This window comes from Pinus tabuliformis, chromosome 1_1 (genome assembly GCF_031772625.1).
Source record: "Pinus tabuliformis cultivar Carrire ecotype Pingquan chromosome 1_1, CPIR1, whole genome shotgun sequence".
Lineage (NCBI taxonomy): Eukaryota > Viridiplantae > Streptophyta > Pinopsida > Pinales > Pinaceae > Pinus > Pinus tabuliformis.
The window spans coordinates 544,709,061-544,727,038 of NC_142297.1; the positions used below are offsets into that span (position 1 = coordinate 544,709,061).

General features: G+C 35.3%; 1 protein-coding gene across 1 annotated transcript in view; it reads left to right on the forward strand.

Annotated features, from left to right (window-relative positions):
• Positions 1-11,606, forward strand: part of LOC149214256 (uncharacterized) — a 39,519-nt gene extending 27,913 nt beyond the window's left edge. Inside the window, exon 2 of the mRNA XM_089389345.1 lies at positions 11,488-11,606. Within this exon, the coding sequence (XP_089245471.1) occupies positions 11,488-11,606 (119 nt within the window). The remainder of the gene's footprint in view (positions 1-11,487) is intronic.
• Positions 11,607-17,978: the final 6,372 nt, after the last annotated feature.

The following is a 17,978-nucleotide window of genomic DNA, read 5'->3' on the forward strand; positions in this document are numbered from 1 at the left end:
TATTTATGTCTATGCATAAATTACCTTTGCCCAAACGAGAGAGAAACACCAGTATGAGATGAGTTGTTAACGTAACCCAGACAAGAGAGAAACACCGATGTGAGCTGTTGAGGGGTAGGTGTTGAGTCTTTGAGGTAGGTCTTGAGTCTTTTGGGGTAATTGTTAACAGAACCCAGATGAGAGAGAAACACCCATGTGAGCTGTTAAGGGGTAGGTCTTTATGTGTAGGTCCTGAGTGAGTCTTTTGGGGTAGGTCCTGAGTTTTTTGGGGTACAAGTCTTAATAAACAACCCTATGACAGTTTGGCAATGAAGGAGCATTAGCCTATCTTTCATCTATAATGTCTCTTCCTACTGCCAAGCTCAACCATCTGTTGTCACTCAGTTTGGCAATGAAATAAAGTATTAGCCTATATTTCATCTTTAATCTCTCTTCCTGCTGCCAAGATCAATCAAACTCAATCATCTGTTGTTGCTATGACCGAGTTAAGGGAGGTGAAGTATGTGGAAGATGCTCAAATGGCCCAAGACATGGAAACCAAACTCAATTTTTTGAAGGGCCCAAATTTCAATAAATTTATCTAGGTTTTCTCGTCTCATATCATGATAGCCTTTAATAGCATCATGTGGATGATCTCCAAAAATTCCAGTGCATTTAATTCCAAGGTATAGAAAATCCTCACCATTTTGGAGTCACTAGGGGAGACCACTAGTAACCAATCACCTCCACGTCGGACCTCACCAACACCACAATGAGGTGCCTAGATGGCATACAACAAGTGGTGGTTGCATGCGTCCACGTGTTGAGCATACATACTCACCGGTTCAACAAGTTTAGGGTGTGTTTCATATAGGTTAGGGCATAGTCTTTGAGGGTTGTTTTTTACACTGTGCATTTCTGTTCGGGTCTGGTTGTTGTTCATTTGTGCTACTGGGTACTTGTGCATCGCTACTCCAATGGCGGTCACTACCATAATTATCCTCGACGATGCAAGTAGTGGTTTATGGAGCAGTTTTGATGGTTGTGTTGGAGGTTGTTCAGTTGTTATCATCTATTTTGTCTTGTTTATTAGATTGATTTTTCTTCCCCGTCTGGTGATATGGGCTTGGTATTCATCTGTGTTCCTCCCTGTGGCGGATTTAGCTCGGCTCGGTGTTGGATATGGCCATTTCGTGCTCCGAAGGGTTTTTTAGGTTTTTAAGTAAATTTATGAGCTTTTGGGTTGAATTTCACATGTTTTCTGCAGGTTTGGGGATATCTAACAATGTTTGATGCTGTCTTGTAGGTTGTTGCAGTCTGAGCTATGGTTTTTGGAGCATCTGGGGTTCTTGTGGCTTGCTAGCATGGAGAAAGCCGATGAAACGACGACTGGAAGGTAGGACACTGTCCTACCAGCCTAAATACCTGTGTTTTTTAACACATTTAGCCGAATTGGATTATTGTGCCTTTGTTCTACATGTGTATGTGTTTTTAAACACCTTCACTTGTGTGGGTTTTGGCTAATTTTTTGAAATTTAGCTTCAGTTGTGTGGATTTTGTGTGGGTTTTGAGTTTTGTGGGTTTTTGGTTTGTGGGCCTTCCCCTGTGTGGGTTTTAGGTTTTATGGGTTTTGGCTAATTTTATGAAATTTAGCTTCAACTATGTGGGTTTTCAATGAGTTTTGTGGGTTTTGGGTTGTGGGTTTTGGGTACAACATTATCATTGTCATTGTTTGTTGAGTAGATGTTGGTGGATCGATTACTTTGACTAGATAAATAAAGGTGTAAACTAGTGTTCCTACCTTTTTTTTTGCCATTGTCCATCACCTTTTAGGTTTCATGGTTTCATCGTATGTGATTCTATCTATAAACATATTATCTTTGAAAACATGTTCATTAGTTTGGTTTTTAGGGTTAGTATTTAGTATTGTCGCATATGCCACTGTTTCAATGGTATTATGAACATGACCTGCACTCAAATTTCTCATTTTCGAAGTGAACAAATGTTCCTCACTGGCCTCATGACAATGCCCACCACTTGCTGGGATTTCATTAAGTTTGCCTACATTTTTTCTGAGATATAATTTGATTGATAATCTTGGACATATCCTTCCTTTGAAAACTAAAGTAGTCCATAATGCTGAGGGTCCCCATGGTGGAAAGAGCTACAATGAAACTTCTACCTATTATTCAACAATGAATATGTTTGTAATGATCCTAATTACAATGTGATAATTTTTTATATCCTCTCTTGAAATAGGAACATATCTCTTCCAATGTATAGATATTACAGATATATATTAAGTGAATATGTTTGTAATGATCCTAATTATAGCGTGATAATTTTTTATCTTTATATGTGCAATATATATCCTCTCTTGAAATAAGAACTGTCAATATATAACCTCTCTTGAAATAGGGACAATCTCTTCCATTGTATAGATATTACAAATATATATTAAGTGATAGATATTAAGTGAATATGTTTGTAATGATCCTAATTATAGTGTGATAATTTTTTTATCTTTATATGTGCAATATATATCCTCTCTTTAAATAGGAAATGCCAATATATAACCTCTCTTGAAATATGAACAAATCTCTTCCACTGTATATAGATATTACAGATAGATATTAAGTGAATATGTTTATAATGATCCTAATTACAATGTGATAATTTTTTTATCTTTATATGTGCAATATATATCCTCTCTTGAAATAGGAACAAATCTCTTCCGCTATATAGATATTATAGATAGATATTAAGCTTTTCATTGGAGCTCGCATTTCCAGTTCCCCCCCATTTTCTTTCTCAAGCTTCGAATACAACTTCTTGATGTCCTTCAAATCAACAATTACTTCTTGATGTGTTTCAAATAAGGTAAGGAATTCATATCCACACCTTTATGAGAAAGGAATATCATTCCCAAATTGGGTTCTTGGAGAATCTAAGATTTTTTGTTTTTTTTTTTTAGTTCATGCAATTTAGTCTTCAGGTCAAATTTATCATTTTAAAAGTGAACAAATGTTATGACAATATATCTTCTGACTTCATTACCTAATCAGTTCTTATACATTAGTCAGATTTATAGTTAGATACGTGAGTCCATTTATAAAGATTGCATCTACCCAGTCCAAACTTCATTTAGTTCTATTTCCTTTGCAATGTTGTTTCAAACTGGATTCGATTGATCTTTGCTTTCTATTATTTTCTCTTGAATTTCCTTTAGTGAGAACAAATGGATTCTTTTGTTTACTCCCTCAGCGAGCAGAGATAGGGATGGTTTCGATTCACTTCTCAATCACATTCTCGTGGGCAGATCCTTCCTTTGAAAATGAAAATGGTCCATAATGTTGAGGGTCCCCATGGTGGAAAGAGCTACAATGAAGCTTCTACCTATTATTCAATATTGAATATGTTTGTAATGATCCTAATTATAGTGTGATTGTTTTTTATCTTTATATGTGCAATATATAACCTCTCTTGAAATAGGAACATATCTCTTCCACTATATAGATATTAAGCTTTTCACTAGAGCTCGCATTTCCAGTCCCCCCCCCCCCCCTCCCTCCCTACATTTTCTTTCTTGAGCTTCGAATACAACTTCTTGATGTCCTTCAAATCAACAATTACTTCTTGATGTGCTTTGAATCAGGTAAGGAAGTCGTATCCACACCTTTCTGAGAAAGGAATATCATTCCCAAACTGGGTTCTTGGAGAATCTAAGATTTCTTTTTTTTAGTTCATGTAATTTAGTCTTCAAGTCAAATTTCTCATTTTAGAAGTGAACAAATGTTATGAAAATATATCTTCTGACTTCATTACCTGATTAGTTCTTATACATTTGTCATATTTATAGTTAGATACATGAGTCCATTTATAAATATTGCATCTACCTAGTCCAAACTTCATTTAGTTCTATTTACTTGCAATGTTGTTTCAAATTGGATTCGATTGATCTTTGCTTTCTATTATTTTCTCTTGAATTTCATTTAGTGAGAATAAAGGGATTCTTTTATTTACTCCCTCTACGAGCAGACAGAGCGCTGGTTTCCATTGCACTTCTCAACCACATGCTCCTAGGCAGATCCTTCCTTTGAAAATGAAAATGGTCCATAATGCTGAGGGTCCCCATGGTGGAAAGAGCTACAATGAAGCTTCTACCTATTATTCAACAATGAATATGTTTGTAATGATCCTAATCACAGTGTGATAATATTTTTTTATCTTTATATGTGCAATATATAACCTCTCTTGAAATAGGAATAGATCTCTTCCACTGGATAGATATTACAAATCTCTTTGTCTCTTGCTAAATCCCCTCATGCTCAGTTTCTCATTGTTTATTAGTATCTTCTATTGATAACTACTTGTGATTTATGTTGACTTATTTTCCTTATTTATTATGTTGCATTTCATCAAGTAATTACCAAATTAAATGATTATCCTGGTCATACTTGTTGTATATCGATCTTCACATCGAAATAAAAATAATTTTCAGATCATAATTCGAATTCAGATTCAATATAGTTTAGAATCATGAATTTAGTTGATCTAAATTTGATTAAATTATTCAAACAGAGTTTAGTTATCTACAGATCATAACAAACATTCTCAAATGAAGTTAAACTAGATGTAAATGTGTAGAAGAGAATGGTATTTTTATCATTTGAAATCTTCAATCTGATGAACTGGATAATCCTTAACTGTGTATAAGTTTAGCTTCTACTATGAAACCAATCAGCATATTTCATCCTTACAAAATTCTCATTGTGATGTGGTTACAAAAAATAATTCATGCCACCCCTATGCTTGATGGCCTCCATTTCTTTCATTGCCAAAAATTGTTGAGTCTCTTGCCTGACCCAAGTATGGTGGACTAACCATGATAGGTTGATTAGGATGTGCTTGAATGTTAGTATATGCTTGACTCCAATTTTCTCCTTGCAACCATGGAGGAACTGAGTAGCCCAAGTTTCCACTTGTGTTACTAACCCCAACACTGAGTGTAGGTGTCATATAAACATAGTTAGGATTTAAACCTGCACTGGTAGGGGTATATGAGGTGGGCACAACCCCTGGCTGATAGTGGGGGACTTGGATGTTAATCAGCTCTTGGTATGATGGTGTGTGCTCTACAATGTGGTCCAGTGTGTTGGACATCATCCTATTTGCCTCAAACTGGCTTGGACCATAGTCTTCCCTGCTTGTCACCCCTCCTCCTCTTTCCAACACTTGTTGAACCTTTCTTGCCCTCCTCCCTTGCCTTGCGATTTTTTTTTTATTTTTTTTTTATGTTCCTCATCTTCCCTTGCTTTTTGTCTTTCCAACCTTTCCTTTGATCGAGCTTCTGCTGCTACAATCCTTGTAGCTCTCTTTTCCTTGGCCAACTCCTTCTTTCTCTTTTTAGATTCCTGAATTTCATTTTTTTACGTTCAGACTCAAACAATAATTTCATATAATCTTTAGATGTGAACAGCTGTGAACTCCTCCCCAAACGAGGACAATCTGATGTCGAGTGCCTTGATGAGGCCTTCACTGTCTCTACTGATAGCTTTAGGAATGCACCAAGTATTCTCTAATTTGTTGTCCCATGCTCCCCAAGACTTGACACTTGGCTATCAACCTCTGGCACAACTGATTGGCTCCCATTGTTGGCTTCTTCAGGTACTTCATGCTGAATAGGCTCATCTTCCAGTGAGCCATTGTCCACAAAAAATGAACAAGTTCAATGTTCAACTTTGATGGTTTTGAAGGCATATCCATGCTTTCCTCATTGGTGGTAGACACATTATGTGTGTTGATATTCATCATGGCCTCTGCCAACCATGATGGTGGGCTTACTTGGGTTGGCATGCTCAATTGGTCATTGTTTAATCCTATTGCATTATCATTTGAAAACAAGTTTGCATTTTCATTCACTTCATCAACTATCTCATATGGAATATCACATGCAGAATTGGTAGGTGGTTTAGTGGGTGTGACAACCTCCATGATATTGACAGTTGGTTCATGACTGAACTGTGTCTCACTCACATGTTCCTCATCATGACCATATAAGTGCACTTCATAAAGGGACATTATACCTTCAACAACAATATCTTCTTGGGCATCAACATGGTCTTGTAAGTTCTCTGATTCTTGACCTTCCACATAAAATGCTTGGCTACAACCAATATCATGCATAAGAACATCAACATTAAGTTACCATATACCAGTCCTCCTAAATCCAACCTTGATATTAGAAGGTGTGAGAGCCCTTTTAAATGATTTACTTGCAAGCTCAGCTAGCTCAAACCTCTTTACTTCCACCCCTAGATTCTTTGCCATCCATGAAGCTCGCTCGACCCTGAAATAGTTCTTGAAAGGCCCAAACATGCTGACATCAAGGGGTTGCAATCTATGAGTGGTATGAGCCGATAATATTAACAGGTCAATGCCCAAATTGTTGGCCTCCTCAATTGTCTACACAACCATGTGGCTTCCATGGCCATCTAAAATCAGTAGGTGTATGTTTTTAGGCGAGACACCACCTGCTACAGATGCAACAAAGTGACAAATCCAATTCAGGAATAGTTCCTTTGTCATCCATGCATGGGGATGTGCATCCATGCATGCACCTGGTTCACAATTATGTATATAGTTTTTTAGTTGTGTTTTACCTTTGAATAAATAAAATCCTGGGATTGAAGAACCAATTGCATTGACACAAAAAAGAATAGTGATCCACTCCCTGCTCTTAGGAAAAATCTTAGGCACATTTCTGCTCCCTCTCTTGGAAATTACCTACATACCACAATTCCTTCCTTCCTGTAAACCTGTTTCATCACAGTTCCATATATGGTCTGGGGCATATGAGTGTTGCTCATATGCAAAAAAAAGAGTGTTATATAACTTGGACACAATTGCAGGGCATAGATTTAAAGCCCTGCCTCTATTAAGGCCCTCAACTATACATAGAAAAAGGTATGGATGCCTTTTTAAAATCCCCTCCACCATGATTTACTAGGAAACCCATCTTTGAAGGGGTTTGGCCTCCCATGACAGATTTGAGCTACTGTGGATTTACGTTGTATAAGCTCTAACCCATGTCCCAATTGGGCCATCTTCTTACACCACTCAACCACCTCGCCTCCTCCTCGTTAGTCATAAATGTAACATGCCCTCTACATTTTGTATTAGTCAACCCATTTATCCAATAATGTATGTTAGAGGTAACAATACCATGTTTTTTTGCAGAGGCACAGATTGAATGTCCCTTAAACTCGATGTCATCAATTGCAGCTAGCATGTCTTGCTTTGTCCAGCCTCTGATGGCACTGATTTTCTTTGTTGAACTTGCACCTTGCACTGTGGTTGAAGGTGGCTTTGTGGTTGATGGTGGGATAGCATGATCTGCCACCATAGTGTCCTTTTCAACGACATTACTAGGTGAATTGGGAGCATTCACATCACCCCCCTATCCTCATCTGATGAACTAGATTGCAGTTGGGCCCCCCTCGCCCCTCGCCTCCTCCCGTTCCGTGTACAATCTGCAATAGAAAATCTTGGCATGGCTACAACAATCTGTAGAGTTACCACAAAATTCTAATTTTAAAAAACTATATTAGAAAACAAGGCAATTCATTGGCCTTTGCAATCAATGAGAAACGACAATATATTGTAACTGAATACATCTCGGATTTGAAACTCATCATTGGAAGGGTTTTGACAGATAAAATTTCATACTACAATAGGCTTGGAATAATTAAATTGACATAAAGAAAGAAATAGTGAGGATTCACACATAAAATTCACACATAAAAAATATTTCTAGATTTCTCTTGCACGGTTGTGGGCTTTATTTGATTGCTTTGTCTAGGCTTTGAGAATTTTCTAAGGTCTGCTGCATGTTATTGATGATTGGAGTGTATTTTTTCGATTACTTGTAAACTTACTTATCCTCAACAATGACCTATTGCAGACTGTTGAAAAATATCAGGTCTGAAGCATTGCTATTATAGTAGTCTGATATTGAATTGCAAGGGTCGGATTTGAGGTTACAGTGGCATTGACCCTTTCTTGCATTTTAACTTCTTTATTGATTCTTAGATGATTTTTATGAGTTATCAGGAAGAGTTATTCCTTTTAATTTTGTAACAACTTTGACATAACACAGTTTCTTCAACCCAAATATTTTTCTGTGTCCTCAAATGATTGTTCTTGGCATTCATTTTATTCCTAGTTGGTAAAAATATGAGTTATCAGGAAGAGCTATTCCTTTTTCTTTTTGTAACATCTTTGACATAACATAGTTTATTCAACCCAACTAACTTTCTGTGTCCTCAAATCATTGTTCTTGGCATTCATTTTATTCCTAGTTGGTAAAAATATGAGTTATCAGGAAGAGCTATTCCTTTTTCTTTTTGTAACAGCTTTGACATAACACAATTTCTTCAACCCAACTAGCTTTCTGTATCCTCAAATCATTGTTCTTGTCATTCATTTTATTCCTAGTATGGGTTCTAGTTGTAGTCTCTTTATGTAGGGGTTCTTAGTTGTTGTCTTTTTACGTAGTTATTCCCTTTTAAATTCTAAAAGTCTAAGGTGGAGGCATTCGTGTATTGGTGTCCCTCCCTTATGTAGTTATTCCCTTTCAAATTCTTAGTTCTAGTTCCTTTTGTTCTTGCAAGTCAAAGCCTAAGTCAAATACAAGTAAGAGGTTTCTTTCCTTCTTGTTCTTGTTCATACTCTATCCTAATTATTATAACTAAACTATATCTTGACATCTAATTCTGTCATTCACTTATCTTATAAAAATCATACTATCTAATTAAGTTCCTCTAAATAGTAACATAAATACAAGAAGGTATCTCCTTTTTATTCAGGATAAGATCTTTCCTTACAAATACATACCCTATAAACTAAAAAGCTCATAGAGTTTATATAAAGATGAAGTAACAAATTAGTGTCAGTTATATTTGACTTTCCTTTTCAGTGTTAAACCATGACTGGCTTTCACAATCTCATAGGGATCACTGGTAACTCCTATCTAATGATACAATGATAAAATTAGTGTAGGTCACAACTTTCAACATAAACACCTTTAGCCTTACATGTTTTGTCTATATAGATCTGTTCTACAACGAAAATGAAAGAACAAAATCTACACTTTCTTTCTCAGCCGAAAACCCATACAACTTGTTACATTTAATTGAGATGGTATATGATTTCCAGACATTGTAAAGGCAAGTTTATATAGGAGCTTGATAGACCTTAACAAAGATAATATAGCTTGTTCTCACAACTATTACATTTTGGGTTTTCCACACCTAATGGTGCACTATATGCGTTCAATGTTGCCCCCTTATATGTAGAAGCTCAACATGGTCCATAAATCAATTGAATGGAACTATGATTTGTCAGTTTCTGGTCCAAATTATCCAACTTATCTAGTTCCAGTTCTTCTCTAATTGGAATAGCTAGCCCTCTAATTCCTTGTAGTTCTGCTCCTGCAATCTTGTCGTTATCTCGTCTTAATTTGATATTGTAATAGTTAAAAGAGAATTTCTAAACCAGTGGGCCTGTTATTCATTTAGAAATGCTTCTCTAATCAGACAGTGAATCTACCCGACATCAGAATTTTCTCTTTGAAAGGATATTCTTTGCTATTATAGTAGTCTGATATTGAATTACAGGGGTCAGATTTGAGGTTATAGTGCCAATATCTAAATCAGTGGGTCTGTTATTCATATAGAAATTCTTCTCTAATTGGATCTTGTGATCTATTTAACAAGTGATATTGGCTATAATGACTTTAATTTACCCTTGTTTCTCAACAAAAATAACATTATTCAACAAAAATGATAACGTTATTCAACAAAAACAAACCTGTATGTCTCCAGCAACTGATGAATAGAATGAATGTAACACTGTGCACACACTCTGTTTGTATGTCTCTAGCAGCTAATGAATATAATGAATGTAACAGTGTGCACACACTCCATTTGTATGTTTCCAACAACTTATGAATAGAATGAATGTAACAGTGTCTGAACACTCTGATTGTATGTCTCCAATAACTGATGAGTAGAATGAATGTTTGAAATGAAAATCAGTAAGAGTTTATGTTTTATAGTTTTTTGACATAGAATTTAATTCGTAGGGAAGATTGACATGGATTTCCATCTCCCAAATTCAAATGTGTGGTCTGGATTGATTTGTACATGATCAAATGACTGATAATCTTTCACGGTTGATCCTTCCGCTTTCTTGTGTTTAATACCTGAATTGAAAAGGCTAGTGTGTTTAATACTTGAATTGAAAGGGTTGGTGTCATTTATTGCATCCTTTGAACTAATTCCTGAATTGAATGTTGTCATTTATTATCTTCAATAGGCTGAATGGTTAAACACACATGTACATATGGCTAACACACATTTCACCCATTCTTGTGCAGGTATAACTGAGCAATGAGATGTGTTGCTCCAGTGGAAATCAGTGGGTCACTGTATGATGGCATAGGTGTACTCCTTGATAGAATTCAATGGAATGTTTTGTAGTGCATTTTGACTTAGTTGGTAATTCAAGGCTAGAGGTACTTGGGACATTATGTCTTGTCAACTTGTGATGTTACGGTTTGGTGTTTGACACTTGTTGGCCCAATCAATATATGAGCCCATTTTAAACTAAATTATATAACTTGTATAACTTAATATAAACTATTTATGTGCATCTTTTTTATTGTTTATAAATATTTTTTATGGATGCGTAAAACCATACTATGACTAGTATTGGTCCCTACACAACAATAGAAAGCTCTTTGCAGAGTAGAAACATAGCTACATGTCTAAAGGGTCTAGCAAGGACGAGGAGAAAGTGGTGAAAGGTCTAGCAAGGATGAAGAGCAAGTGATCTATAGGAAAATGTATATGTTTATGTTTTGATCTATGGATATTCAAATCTTAGGTTTGACTCTTGAATGATTCGAATTAGAGTGTAGAGATGTTTATCACATTTCATTTTGGAATGTGATGCATTCAAAGACATCAGAGAAAGTTATAAGAACAAGTTAGCATCAATTTCTTGACATTGTCTTTTTAGCCAGGGGATTGTTGAAAAATTAGGCTAGCTCATCATCAATTCATTTCATTTCAATAGAATAAAATATTATATTTTTGTTTGAGCAAAACAAGTTTGAGCCTGATTTTGTCTGCCATATGTTTATGCTCTCATCTGTATATTTGATTTTGCTGCCTTTTCTTTTCTTTTGAACTTCCTCTCTATATGTTTTGATTTTGTGGATTTAATTTTAAATATTATTATTTAATTTTTTTCTTACTTCTCAACTGGTCTGGCCTTATGCTTAAATATCCATATCCGCATATACTTTTCCTTTTGTTAATTCTCAAACCTTTTACAGTTGATAGAGGTATCCATTAGTTTTTTCCGAATTACCAGCTCATATGCGATGGTTTTGAGTTCTACTATTAATATCCAATATTTCTGTTGTGTAACTTAATATTGCAGGAGATCAATATCCAAAGGGGATAGAAATATGCCTGGGAACAATTCTGAGCCAGGAAACGTACCACCACCGGACGGCTACAGATGGCTCAAATATGGCGAAAGGAGCTTCTCGGCGATGAATTTTTTCGGTATTAATCTTCTCAACTTTATACCCTCTTCCAGAAAGCTTCTGTATATCTTTAACTAATAGTCTGCAGATTTTAATGAACTTATAAGAGGTATTACCAGGTGAAAAGGATAGTGCAAATACCAATTGACGATCCTTTGGCCTTTGAAGTAAAGTACGTTAGGGACCACATCTGCCAACGCGATGCCCAGACTTTTAAGATCCCCTTTCCAATCTCTGAGTTTCTAAGTCAAGAATTCCAACCTCCACTCTGCAATTCAATCATTCTTCTACCGGCAATATTGCAACAGAGCCTCGTACCCACATTCCTTCAAGCCCGGCTACACCTTTGTTTGCAGCAGATGATGGTGGTGTGACTTTGGATAGGTGTGGAAAGAGCCCATCCTATTCACCCAATGTGGATTCATCAGCACGAAGGCAATGCCATCCACTAGGCATTCTGCAGTAGATCAAAGCAGTGCGAAAGAAACTTATCGTCAACAGAGCGACTGACCATCCACATTTCCGGGGGGAGAACTTACGATTCTTCATGCAACCTTCCAACTAATTCACTGATGCAAACCATATCTCAAGCTCCAGAATCCGACAACAGAGGCTTTTTAAAACCCCCAATTGCTATGGATGGTTTTCTTCTGCCTCCGTACGTTCAATTTAGATGTAGGTTAATGTATGTTAGGTATTCTATTATATGCATCAGGGTTGATTTAGTAGTATTAACTTTTATTTTTTTGGAGAACTTCAGCATGCATTTCTGAAAGTTTCAAAAGCGATATCAGGGTCAACCAAGGTTGCCCATTGTGTTTTACCTTTTTTGGTTTATATGTCGACAAGGGTGAGGAGTGGTTAAATTTGCAAGGGGTTGATGGAATCTATTTGGGCAAGTTTGTTATAAAGCTTCTTTTGTATGCAGATGACCTTATTTTGCTTGCTAAATCGGCTCTTGGTTTGTAAGAGCACTTACTATCCCTTGAGCATTTTTGTATAAGTGTGGGAATGCAAGTCAACATTAGCAAAACGAAAGTAGTGGTTTTTTCTAAGAAAAGAAAACATAACCAACATAAATTCTACTTTGAAGACAACACTCTAGAAGAAGTTACATATTACAAATATTTCGGAATTGATTTCAACAAAAATCTAAGCTGGAATGGTCGTAGAAAGAAAAGAGCTTTGGCGGGTTGTAAAGCATTTTATGCTTTTCAAAATAGGTGTAGAGAGGCAGAGTTATGGGACTGGAAAACCACTCAAACTCTTTTTGGGCTTCTAGTGATTCTGGTGATTCGTTATGGTTGTGAACTATAGGCCAACAGTGTATTCGACATGCAATGGAGAGAAATTGAGAAAATTTAGAAGTGTTTGATTACAAACAAATTCAAGATTAAAAGTGTGGTTCCTTATGCTATATTGTTAAGTGAAATAGGGACTGCTCCTATTGAAGCAATTGCTATGGTGCAAGTCATAAGGTATTTAAAAAAAATTGAGCGAATGGAAGAGGGTAGATGCCCTAAGGTTGTCTTTAATGATAGATTGTGCAAGAGAAAAAAATACTTGAATGCAACAAAATAACAAATGGTTTAGTAAGTGGGGTATTTTCTTGAACACGTGTCCCATAAACAACAAAGAGATAAAAGCTTTTCTTATGGGAAAGTTCCACAAGCATACTCGGGATAAGGAGTTAGGAAGAAAGAAAAAGTACTATATTGAAGTGTTTAATACCACTCATAGTCATCAACCAAAAGCATACATATACGCTAATATCTCTTAGAGAGCCAAAATTCTTATTGCTCAGTTAAGGAATAATTCTCATCAACTCCGTTGTGAAACAGGGCGCTGAAAAAGGCCAAAAGAAGTGTGGGAGGAAAGAGTGTGCATTTTTTGTTCTTCCGGAAAAGTGAAAATAGAAAAACATTTCATTTTAGAATGTGAGGCCTTCAAAGACAACAGGGAAAATTATGCAGATATGCTGGCAGCTAGCTCTTGGGATAATCTATTTACCGAGGGGTTTATCGAGAAGCTGGGAGCATTTATTTTGAGGCTTCACAGAAAAAGGGCTGAATACATCAAGCAGATGAAAAAACAATATGTGCCATAGACTATCTTTAGCCTTGTGGACGTTAAAATAATTTCATTCTTTCTTCTATCTTCACTGATTCCTCATGCAAGTCTCACCACACTCTCTATTTTTCTTGTTGCGTCATATGTAGAGTATGTCTTTCAAGGAAAACTCTAACTGTAAAGTCTTATTCCTTCCCAAATGCATATATTTCTATTGGTTGAGACCTGTCGTGGTAATGGGTGCCTTCCCTTTTAGAATGAATTACGTGTCAAAGTAACTAGTGCAGCATACAAAGCCATTTTGGCTGAATAACTCCTCATATAAATGCAGGTTAATTTTGACCAAGATTAATAACAAATACTCTCTCTCTCTCTCTCTCTCTCTCTCTCTCTCTCTCTCTCTCTCTCTATATATATATATATAAACAGTGTTATAATGTTATTATAATTATTGTGTATAAAAAATATTTATAAAAGTAAAATATTTTACATAAAAACAAGCCACAAAATTTTTTTTGTCTTCATTCCTCGTAGAGTTTTTCTCATCTTTTCTATGTTTTTGTTATCAGATCTTTTCTAAACTAAAAACAAGGCATGACCGAGGCATGGGCTTTGCATCTTTGAATCTACATCCTAGAACATAAATTGTTCTAGTTTACTTCAATATCTAGTTGAATAACAAACCAATTATTAAAATTAAGTTTTGTCATCACACTTATTCCATGTCAAGACAATCTAAAAACCTAAACAATCCCTAGTAGTACATAGATTAAGTTCAAAAAATTTACTACTTATAAGTACTCACAATAATAGGAACTTGAAAGAACACAAAAATACTATGATTTTTAGCTTTAATCATTCAATAATAAGTCAATGGCTTGCTTGAACTAGCTAAGAAACTAAGTTACAAATTTGGAATACTCACACTAAATTGTTGTTTATTGAAGAATTATTGTAAGAGTTTCATTTAACCAATTTGTGGAGGTGGAGCTCAAGTACTTGTCAATGTGCTTTTGATTTTAAATTGGCAAAGCTCAGATCTCAAAATTAACTCTATGCTTAATAGTCAACCACATTCTCATGGTGACAAGGGATGTTGACACTTGTCTTGGCTAAGTCATCATGTTTATGGCATCTTCCATAGCAGTCCCAATGGCCTAGGCCTAAAAGTATGAGCTTTCAGCATGCATTTCTGAAAGTTTCAAAAGCGATATCAGGGTCAAGCAAGGTTGCCCACTGTGTTTTACCCTTTTTGGTTTATATATAGACAAGTGTGAGGAGTGGTTAAATTCGCAAGGGGGTGATGGTATCTATTTGGGCAAGTTTGTTATAAAGCTTCTTTTGTATGCAAATGACCTTATTTTGCTTGCTAAATTGGCTCTTGGTTTGCAAGAGCACTTACTATCCCTTGAGCATTTTTGTAGAAGTGTGGGAATGCGAGTCAATATTAGCAAAACAAAAGTAGTGGTTTTCTCTAAGAAAAGAAAGATAACCAACATAAATTCTACTTTGAAGACAACACTCTAGAAGAAGTTACATATTACAAATATCTCGGAATTGACTTCAACAAAAATCTAAGCTGGAATGGTCGTAGAAAGAAAAGAACTTTGGCGGGTTGGAAAGCATTTTACGCTTTTCAAAATAGGTGTAGAGAGGCAGAGTTATGGGATTGGAAAACCACTCAAACTCTTTTTGGGCTTCTAGTGATTCTGGTGATTCTCTATGGTTGTGAACTATGGGCCAACAGTGTATCCGACATGCAGTGTAGAGAAATTGAGAAAATTTAGAAGTGTTTGATTACAAACAAATTCAAGATTAAAAGTGCGGTTCCTTATGCTATACTATTAATTGAAATAGGGACTACTCCTATTGAAGCAATTGCTATGGTGCGAGTCATAAGGTATTTAAAAAAAATTGAGCAAATGGAAGAGGGTAGATGCCCTAAGGTTGTCTTTAATGATAGATTGTGCAAGAGAAAAAATACTTGAATGCAACAAAATAAAAAATGGTTTAGTAAGTGGGGTATTTGCTTGAACATATGTCCCATAAACAACAAAGAGATAAAAGCTTTTGTTATGGGAAAGTTCCACAAGCATACTCGGGATAAGGAGCTAGGAAGAAAGAAAAAGTACTATATTGAAGTGTTTAATCCCACTCATAGTCATCAACCAAAAGCATACATATACGCTAATATCTCTTAGAGAGCCAAAATTCTTATTGCTTAGTTAAGGACTAATTCTCATCAACTCCGTTGTGAAATAGGGCACTAGAAAAGGCCAAAAGAAGTGTGGGAGGAAAGAGTATGCATTTTTTGTTCTTCCAGAAATGTGAAAACAGAAACATTTCATTTTAGAATGTGAGGCCTTCAAAGACAACAAGGAAAATTATGCAGATACGCTGGCAGCTAGCTCTTGGGATAATCTATTTACCGAGGGGTTTATCAAGAAGATGGGAGCATCTATTTTGAGGCTTCACAGAAAAGGGTTGAATACATCAAGCAGATGAAAAAGCAATCTGTGCCATAGGCTATCTTTAGCCTTGTGGACGTTAAAATAATTTCGTTCTTTCTTCTATCTTCACTGATTCCTCATGCAAGTCTCACCACATTCTCTATTTTTCTTGTTGCGTCATATGTAGAGTTTGTCTTTCAAGGAAAACTCTAATTGTAAAGTATTATTCCTTCCCAAATGCATATATTTCTATTGGTTGAGACCTGGTGTGGTAATGGGTGCCTTTCCTTTTAGAATGAATTACGTGTCTAAGTAACTAGTGCAGCATACAAAGCAATTTTCGTTGAATAACTTCTCATATAAATGCAGGGTAATTTTGACCAAGATTAATAACAAATACATTTTCTTTATATATATAAAGAGTGTTATAATGCTATTATAATTATTGTGTATAAAAAATATTTATAAAAGTAAAATATTTTACATAAAAACAAGCCACAAAAAAAAATTGTCTTCATACCTCGTAGAGTTTTTCTCATCATATTTTTCCATGTTTTTGTCATCAAATCTTTTCTAAACTAAAAACAAGGCATGACCGGGGCATGGGCTTTGCATCTTTGAATCTACGCCCTAGAACATAAATTGTTCTAGTTTACTTCAATATCTTGTTGAATAACAAACCAATTTTTAAAATTAAGTTTTGTCATCACAGTTATTCCATGTCAAGACAATCTAAAAACCTAAACAATCCGTAGTAGTACATAGATTAAGTTCAAAAAATTTACTACTTATAAGTACTCACAATAATAGGAACTTGAAAGAACACAAAAATATTTTATGATTTTTAGGTTTAATCATTCAATAATAAGTCAAGGGATTGCTTGAACTAGCTAAGAAACTAAGTTACAAATTTGGAATACTCACACTAAATTGTTGTTTATTGAAGAATTATTGTAAAATTTTCATTTAACCAATTTGTGGAGGTGGAGCTCAAAGTACTCTTGAATGTGCTTTTGATTTTAAATTGGCAAAGCTCAGATCTCAAAATTAACTCTATGCTTAATAGTCAACCACATTCTCATGGTGACAAGGGATGTTGACACTTGTCTTAGCTAAGTCATCATGTTTATGGCATCTCCCATAGCAGTCCCAATGGCCTAGGCCTAAAAGTATGAGCTTTCAGCATGATTATCAAATATTGTTTCAAATGAGACCCTTATTTTATATTTACATTACCATTAAAAAAAGCCTACATAAATTATGCTTATTAATTTTTTTATTATGCATATTTAGTAAAAAACACAATTATTATTTGGTTTTGCATTTAAGTGTTCCTTACAACTAAAACAAACCTTACATAATCATTAAAAAAAACAAAAACAAAACAAACAAACAAACCTACGTCAAAAACCTAAAACACCTACATAAATGTTTATAACACCACCCATAAAAACCTACCTAAATCATAAATCATGCTTATAACATCTGCCATAGCAGTCCCAATAACCTAGGTCTAAAAGTATGAGCTCTCAGATTAAAATCAAATAACCATAAAAAGGGAAAGGAGATTACAAACATTTCACTAGTAAAACATTACAAACAAAAACAACTTGTAACTATCTAAAATGGAAAAATACCAACGGGACATTCTAAACCATGTCAACCATTTCAAAGTTATTGTGAAATGATGGGAGCCATTGCCACGGGACCAAGGGGATTTTACCACCTCTTGTTTTTTAATATCAAAATGTTATTTCTTGTTTTTTAATATCAAAATGTTACCTTCTTCATACAAGTCCAACTAGTTTTAGATTATTTCATAATTAAACAATGATGCCAAAACATCGACGTCTGTAAATAAA